The sequence below is a fragment of the Centroberyx affinis genome, unplaced genomic scaffold, assembly GCF_046629955.1.
Source record: "Centroberyx affinis isolate AG114_WGS23_722 - 3 ecotype Tasmania unplaced genomic scaffold, CSIRO-AGI_Caff_v1 ptg000898l_1, whole genome shotgun sequence".
Lineage (NCBI taxonomy): Eukaryota > Metazoa > Chordata > Actinopteri > Beryciformes > Berycidae > Centroberyx > Centroberyx affinis.
In genome coordinates this window covers 59,689-68,315 of record NW_027279484.1, presented here as the reverse complement: position 1 = coordinate 68,315, position 8,627 = coordinate 59,689, and the positions used below count along the sequence as shown (strand labels likewise).

At 38.9% G+C, this 8,627-nt stretch overlaps 1 protein-coding gene across 1 annotated transcript; it reads left to right on the top strand.

The window, feature by feature from the left end:
- Positions 1-2,085: 2,085 nt before the first annotated feature.
- lsm6 (LSM6 homolog, U6 small nuclear RNA and mRNA degradation associated) lies at positions 2,086-5,318 on the top strand. Its single transcript, XM_071521562.1, has 4 exons — positions 2,086-2,147; positions 2,629-2,734; positions 2,895-3,008; positions 5,130-5,318. The coding sequence occupies exons 2-4, from the start codon at positions 2,641-2,643 to the stop codon at positions 5,162-5,164; spliced, it is 243 nt and encodes an 80-aa protein (XP_071377663.1). The 5' UTR covers positions 2,086-2,147; positions 2,629-2,640; the 3' UTR covers positions 5,165-5,318.
- The last annotated feature ends 3,309 nt before the right edge of the window (positions 5,319-8,627 follow it).

Here is an 8,627-nt window from a genome sequence, read left to right as displayed (position 1 = left end):
GTAGAGGGCATTACAGAAATCTAAACGAGAAAAAATAAAGGCATGGACAACCTTATGTAAATCCTCAAAGGATAAGAGGGGTCTAATTTTTGAAATTAACTTAAGTTGAAAGAAACATGATTGAACAACCTTCTTAACTTGGTCATCAAAACAAAGGCCAGCATCAAATAAAACACCCACATTTCTTGCAGTTGGCATAATGTTATGTGATAGGGCTCCAAGATTGCAGGCTATCTGACTGAAAGACTTGGGTGTGGCAAACAAGATAATTTCCGTTTTGTTATCATTAAGTTTGAGGAAATTTTGAGAAGTCCAGCAATTGATATCAGAAAGGCAGGCGGTTAGTTGACTTAGGCTGCTATGATTAGTGGGTTGTAACGGGACATATAACTGGGTGTCGTCAGCATAACAATGGTACTGTACATTGTGCTTATTACTGTAATGACCTGACCCAAGGGCAGCATATAAGTTAGAACAGTAACGGCCCCAAGATTGATCCTTGAGGAGCGCCATGAGTGAACTGGGAAACAGAAGATGAGGAATTTCCAACAACAACAGAAAAGGTTCTATAGGACAGATAGGAGCGTAATAAGTTGAGAGCAGACCCTTTTAGACCAACCCAAGTTTCAAGACGCTGTAGAAGGATAGAGTGGTCTACTGTATCAAAGGCCACACTCGGGTCTAGCAGGGCCAGAATGGAGCTTTCATCTTTATCTGCAGCAAGGAATAAGTCATTTGTCACCTTGACTAGGGCCGTCTCAGTACTGTGTAGAGCTCTAAAACCATAACATAACATATCGAAAATGCTGTTAACATTCATATAATCAACCAGTTGAGAGGCAATAACTTTCTCCAACACCTTAAATAAAAAAGAAATTTTAGAAATAGGTCAGTAATTGCTTAGAGTGAGCGCGTCAAGATTAGGTGTCTTTAACATGGGTTGCACAATTGCATATTTAAAGGAAGAAGGAAAAATACCAGTGGCCAAGGAGCAATTAATAATTGATAAAATGCAGGGACTGACAGTAAGCAATACGTCTTTTAAAAGTTTAGAGGGAATCATATCAAGCTGGGAAGAGGATTTAATATGAGAGACAGTGATTTCTAGGACTGAGAGGGAAATTGGCTGAAATTGAGTCAGCACTGCACAGTTTGAGGGGGGGACAGATAGGACACGCATGTCGCGAGTCCTAATATTCTCCACCTTTTTAACAAAATAAGTCAGAAATGATTAGTATTAGAGGTGGAGGAACTGCTGACAGTTCATGTCCTAATTGTTATATGTTGCATATGTATTGAGATTTTTCTGTATATTTTCCTTATTTTTGTTATATTTTCATATTGTACATATTCTGCATTCATTTTGTCTTCGGCTCAGTAACTTTTTCTGCAGCTTTTTACTTAATAATGCATAATAATATAATGCTGTAAGCTATACATTCTCTCATATTTTGAAGTAATACTGTCTACTTAACATGTTCTAGTGTTGAAATTGGCAGTTGCATATGTTTATATAGCCTAACCCTTATATTCTTATTTCAAGTTTCTTTTACTTTGCTGTATCCTATCACTATTTACTGACACAAAGACCCATTCCCCACAGGGAGTATCTTATCTTACCTTACCTTATCTTATCTTATTTTATCTTTCAACTGGGTAGAAAAATGACCTAATTGGTTCCTTGTGAAAAAAAAAACTGTACTCTGCAGAGGCATATGCCTTTATTTTGCAAACAATACTTATCAATGAAAGGTTTATGTCTGTAATTAATTTGATGTACAATGATAAAAATGACATGTTGGTTCAACTCATTGAAAAGTAGCCTAGGCTACTTGTTGAAAAAGATAGAGACAGGGCATCCTAACACCATTAAGATAATTGCTCCTCCTTCCAACCCTCAATTATAGATAAACGCCAGTGTCCTAATTAACGCACTTTTGTAATTTTGTTTCATTAAAACACTTACACGCACACAAATGTCCCTGGTGCATATTGACTCAGAGGAGAGGAATGAATTGTACTGCAAACCAGCGCGAGCCAAAACAGATGTTTTGTCCCCTATCAGACGCCGTACAGCTGAGCTCAGTAGTACCATCTGATTGGGCGACAATTTCGGTGCCAAAAGTAATCGTTTAGCAAACGTTCAGGTGGGTGAAATGCTATATACATGATCATGCTAATCGTGATGAAAACTAAAGTTTTTCAAATGTAGTGTAATCCCCATCAGTGTCATTGAATGCATTTAATGTTTTTGCAGGAACAATGTGTCTCTCTCATCATTCAGTATCACCATAGCCATTGTAGTAATAGCAGTTAGCTGACTATGCTAACTACGTTAGCATCTAACGTAGTTATACGGAAACGTTAGCAAGCAAAGGTAGCGGGTTAGCTAAGTCATAAACATTAGCAGTGCTCACCGCTGTGTATCAAGCTTGGAGACTAATTTAACACATTTCGTTGTTCACAACATTCACCCTAACTAAAACGAGCTATTTCATAGACACTGGTAGTAAAGTCTATGTAGCTACATAGCGAGCTGGGTGGGTGGTATCTTGCCACCCAGTAATTTAGTACACATGTAGTTGATGTTAATCCGTAACACCAATTGTCCCTCGGATCCCCTTCCAGACCGCAGTCAAGATGAGTCTCAGAAAGCAGACCCCGAGTGACTTCTTGAAGCAGATAATTGGGAGACCTGTGGTGGTCAAACTGAACTCTGGTGTCGATTACAGAGGTAACGTTAATCCATCTGACAAATTACTGAGCAGCAGTCTGTCAAGTGTCTTCCTGACGTGATTTTCAGTTGAAGAGTCATACAGTGCAGCCCAACTTAATGATATTAAAGTAACTGAGCAGAATAACGGAACACGCTGCATCTGTGTGTCTGTCTGCAGGTGTCCTGGCCTGCCTGGATGGCTACATGAACATCGCAATCGAGCAGACAGAGGAGTATGTCAATGGTCAGCTCAAGAACAAGTATGGAGATGCTTTTCTAAGAGGAAACAATGGTAAGGCCTTCCAACTCATTTAAATACATAAGTTTGTACACTTCAAGACTTGAAGCAGTGGTGGTCTCCATCTCAGAGAGAAATACAATATTTGTGGTTGATGCACTTTACATGAATGGGTCTCAAACTTTTTGTCATCCTCCTCTTCTATCATGGCCATTTTTGTAGCTCAACCCCACAAATCCACATCTACATGGCATAATAATTTTAGGATTATTAGTTCATTTTTGTGCAAAACACAAGTTCCTTCTTTCCAGATTTGTCCAATACTGATATTGGCAGTAATGAGTATTCACAAAACATTTAAACTCTGTAACAAGTACTAAACTGTAACCCTGTTAAGTGCAGGTGCCGAAAGTTATACTTTATGTTGACACCAATTATTAGACAAGCTTATTAGGCGAGGGAATTATGTTATAACAAATTTAGCAAGCAAGCTTGCCAAGTGAAGTGATTATAATTACATTATGTAATTTAAAAAAAGAAATAAAAAAAGACTATGCACTGACTGCGTTTAGATTGATGTAGTATTTAGGTGTTTGGGAGGAGCACCTTTATAAGAGCCAGGCTCTGTGTGCGCGCTCATTTGTTTGCTTGGCAAAAACCCCCCCTAATTTTTCTCTCTGCGCCTGAGCCCTCTGGCAGATTGGGCAATGCATATTTCTAGTATTAGATGCATAATTCTTGTATTAAGCTGTATAGGTAATAAGAGAGGAAAAAATCCAGAAACCTCAGGTGATGTAGCCGAAGCAATGTTATATTAGTTAATGTTCAAAAGACACTGAAATAACTACTTCAAGCCTATGAAACAGGCTTTAGCCTGAAATACTGCATATCTGTGGACAGCTCAAAGCAAGAGACACTGCAACCTTTCCTACCTTCTCACTTTGGCCTGGGATACTATCTATCTTTGATGAATAAGGAGTTGTAGCACTAAAATCTGTTAAGGTTGTTGTCAATTCAAGAAACCTGTGTTTCTTAAGTGTTGTATCTACCATAATACTTAGAACTCCTGCCTGAAGAATCAGTTTCTCAATTTCAACTCTGTATGCCCATCCCATCATTACCCACCTAACATAGATATTCCTGACACCAGCCATGCAATGTTGCATGATACCCTGTTGATGGGGAGCCAATGGAGTGCTCAGTGTGATTAAAAGGCTAACAGTCGGTGATATTTTTGTCAATAATGAGCGGGTTGATGAAGGTCTTAATAATAATAATAATAATGATAATAATAATAATAATACGTTTATTTATATAGCACCTTTCAAGAACAGACATCACAAAGTGCTTCACAATAAAACAAAGAAAGCAAAATAATAAACAGAGCAGCAGACATTAAATGCAGACATCCAGCTAAAAACATAAGACATCACAAAAATGGATAAAGAAAAATTAAACAGAAGCAAGTCTAAACAAATGGGTCTTGAGCTGCTTGCCATAATCCATCCTCTGACACTATGTAGATGTGTGTAAGGAAAAGTAACAGACAGTCAGTTCACTTGGCTGTACTTCAATACATTTGCTAACTAGCACACCTTTACCCAGAATGCCATATGGTATGCACTTGATCAGTACAAAAATGTCTACACTTTATCCACGTATTTCATCATTAGATCTGCTTTTATGATTGTCCATTGTTGAGCCTACATAGAATGAATATAGTCTAATTTTTGGTGGCTGATCAATTGAATCATCCCTAATTACTAATGAACACTGCACTTTTCCACTTTGCAATTTTCGTCTTCACAGAAAGAGACAAAATTCCCTAAATGTTTTTACAACCTACATAATGATCTTAATATTCTTATTAAATTAGGCTACCTCCTGGATTCTTTGCCCTCCAGTACAGCGTATGTTATTTCCCTGGAAAGCTTAGAATCATTTGATGTGTGCCACATCCATCTAAAATTAATGTGTATTTACAGTATCACCGAAACATCATTTCATTTGTTTACTGTTGTGATGTCCATTTTTACCCCCGCATGCTCAATCCTACACTAAACTTGAGTAGATGACCATAAAATAAACAGTACTACTAACAGAAATGAAATGGTATTGCAGTCAAGCTACAGACTTTTAATGTTTGTACTTATTTATTTTCCTCTCCTTCCCCAGTTCTGTACATCAGCACCCAGAAGAGAAAAGTGTGATGAAGACAATTTTGTTTTTTCATTTTTATTTTTTAATGATTGATGTGTCAGTGGTTAACTGTCATAAGTTTTTGTTTGTGTAATGCTTCAAACTCTGAAGATTGTTTGGTTTTGTAAAAGTGGAATAATTTAATAAATTCTCCTTTTTGATTTACGTTTGATTTGGTGAATATTATTTAAATATTTGGGTGTTTAAAGCTGCAAGGGAAAGTATGTAAACCATGTGTGCTGATTCCAAAAATATAAAGGCAAATGTAACTTTTGCGAGGCCGTAAATAATATTTGTTCTTAATGTTTCTGTCTCATATAAGTAGATTTCCTTGCTGAAAAAAAGTTAAACGAGGGGGAGTAATTCTCTTGCAATACCTGGAAGAATTCTGGTTCATATTTCTATTATTGTTGGCTTTAATTCAAGTATAGTGCCCATCAGTTTTATCTAATGCCAGTGGGATTTTAGATTTTGGATTTTTGATGGGCATTTTTGTCTGAATCATTGACTCAAAGTTGAGCCCTGGAGCAAGCCAAGTAGCCCAAATCTACCACCCTATCACCACAAATGGATTAATACATAATATGGTAATTTGTCAGTGCTACTTTTCTAATTTTGTAATTGATCTTACTAGGAGGACTGGCTTGCAGAAGCCCATTACTGAAGCACCTATTTACAAATGTACACATCATCCTGTATCTATAATACATGATGTGATGATCAGCCGTCTTTTACAGTTCAAAATAAAACATTGTGTTCCAAGTAATGCACCACATAAAAAGGAAATTGATTTTGTAATTGAAAGGTTTTTATTGTTCCCCATTCAACTTTATCTCTTTGGCATGTTCTTTAACACTGAAGTTGAGTAATGTTACTTGATAATATTCTACGGCCCCAGATGATGACTAAGCCTTATACTGATGGAGTGTCTGCCTCAATCCAGTAATGCACCATCCATTTGAGCTTTGCTAGTACCCAATAACATAAGAGATCATAAAGCATGTGGGTGCATGATGAAGCACTCATGCATACAAAATGTAACTTGTTGCTTTTTTTAATGCTGTATTGTGGACAGGTTAAACATGGACCTGGACAAGAAAATTCTTAATTTACTATCCTTTCGAACATCTCATCCATTATTTGATAACATTGAAGGAGAGTGACTGCAGGACTAATGGCTGAGGGCCTTTTTTCAACTATGAGCAGTCAGTCAAATTGGAGGGAAAATGGTGTCTATAAATGGTGCCACCTGCAGGCTATGTTAGACTGTATTAACATGTAAACAGATCTATCAGATCAACTCCCATTGCCCTCTGTTGTGGTCTTGTTTGATTCATTGCTCTCAAATGCCCCATAGTGCACACACCCTTTATCAACTGTGAATGGGTGTATGGATGCTTTTTGTCCGTCAGTATAGGGTTTAGGCTCTTCCCTCTCCACTGAGGTTGCCCCCTGAAAATGAATGCAGGAGCATATGCAAGGAATTGGAAGTTTATTCCATTTCAGTGGCCTGTGGTAATTTAGCAAATGAGTTCAAAAGTAGCGTCACCTCATTACGCTAAGATAAGAACGCAATAAATATATGATTCATTAGGCTCTTAATGAGAATGCTGTAGTGTGGAGGCAGTGAGGGGAATTCTTTTCCTTCCAAGGGTGGATTTTTGAGAGCCTTGTTTTCCAACCTGTACATGCGCACTCTGGCCCCTGGAAGGAGACAAAAGGCTGCCAAGGTCAGGCCCGACTTGAGAATGAAGGACGCGTTATTGATCAAACTCTGCCGAGCTGCAGCTGTAGAGAGGGAACGGTGGGGGATTGAGCTGCAACACACACACACACGCACACACATATGCACTGAATGATATGTACACAGAAACACACACATTGTACACAGTGCAACACACAAAGAATCATTACGGCAGCTAGTGAGGTTAGTACAGGCAAATATTTACCTACTGGAATCATAACTGAGCCGCTGGCTGTGTGGCCTCACAGGGAACCCAATTAATACCATTCACACAAATGACCTAGTGGCAGACACCATGTTATTGTACCATGGGCTTTTTAAAAAAAAAAACAAAAAAAAAACACGCTTCCTACTGTGATCTGGTGCAATCACTTTGTGTGTGTGTGACTATTGATTTTGGAATCTCAGCCCCTTTTACAACCCACATTTTCCTTTGGATCCTTGGAAAAAAGTGGCTGATTGTGAAAAATACCTTTCTCACTGTTTATCTCGTAGTTTGTTTCAGTAACTTGGCCTTTCCTCCCGTATGGCTCAGTTTGTACTGAACACTGGTCCCCACTCAGCCCCATCAAAGCGGACCGGCTCAGGGGTTGGTGGAGGATGCTGCAGTGGCTCAGTGTTGACGTGTGGAGGTGAGTGACGGAGAGGAGAGGACAAAAGAGGAGAGAAGAGGTGACAGCCTTTTTATGAAGGAGTAAGTGGCGGAGACTCAAGTCTTACAGCACCACCAGCTGCCAGAGCTAAAAACTACAGTACAGAGACAGGAGGAGGAGGGAAAGTGGAGGATGACTTTGACCCTGACTGATCACTGCAGCATGACAGTCTAGCCTTTTCACTGGGGATCAAAGGATGACAAGGACAACCTGAAAATCAGTTTTAGACATTTGACTGTACCATGTTCTCATTTGGACAAGGGCAAATCTCTGTCTTCCTCTATGCAAATATATTCAGCGATCTTTTCATGTTTTCATTTTTTGCTTTTATGATTTTTGTTTATGTCACATATTCAACAGTATCAAGGATAAGCACCATAGTAAATGCATGTAGGCTACTGCATGTGTTTATTTAGAGGAAAAACTGTGGCAAATGTACTGTATGTGTAGGTGTAAATGGGTGCAGTTTTTTGCAGTTTGATTTTTGTGTGTGTAGGGATCTATGCTGTCCTGTGTGAACTTGACCAGCTTTAACCTCTGCCTGTCAGCCTGTCATGTGTTTTGGATGTAAATGATGGTGCTGACCTCCCACACTGTGTTTCTCCCTCTCACATTCCACTGGCAGGGTCAGAGGTCCAGATATAGGTTAGTGCAGAATAAACAAGCACGTTACAAACAGGATAACAGTGACAGACTATTAACAACGTGGAAAACAGTTGCTAATTGTGAATAAACTGAACTTTCCCAATTGTTTTGTAGCAATCTATTTATCAATTGAGGTTATTCCCCTCCCAAAATATCATGGTGACGCAGATATCAGTGTGCGTTACTGACATTTTGATCCAGATGGTTCCCTGCATAGCTACACATTTTTCCATTAACTTTCAGTAACCTAAATTCAAGTTCAAGTTTGATGGTTGTTTTGATCCTAATTGAGTGTGAGGGCCTGTGCTGGCCTGGACTGCTCTGCAACCCCTAGGCTCTTTATTTAGCCCTGAGCACAGTCAACCTTGGCCAGGAATGTGACCCCCGACCTTCTTATCTGGAAGGAGCTATTCCCAGCGCGGACAGGGGCTT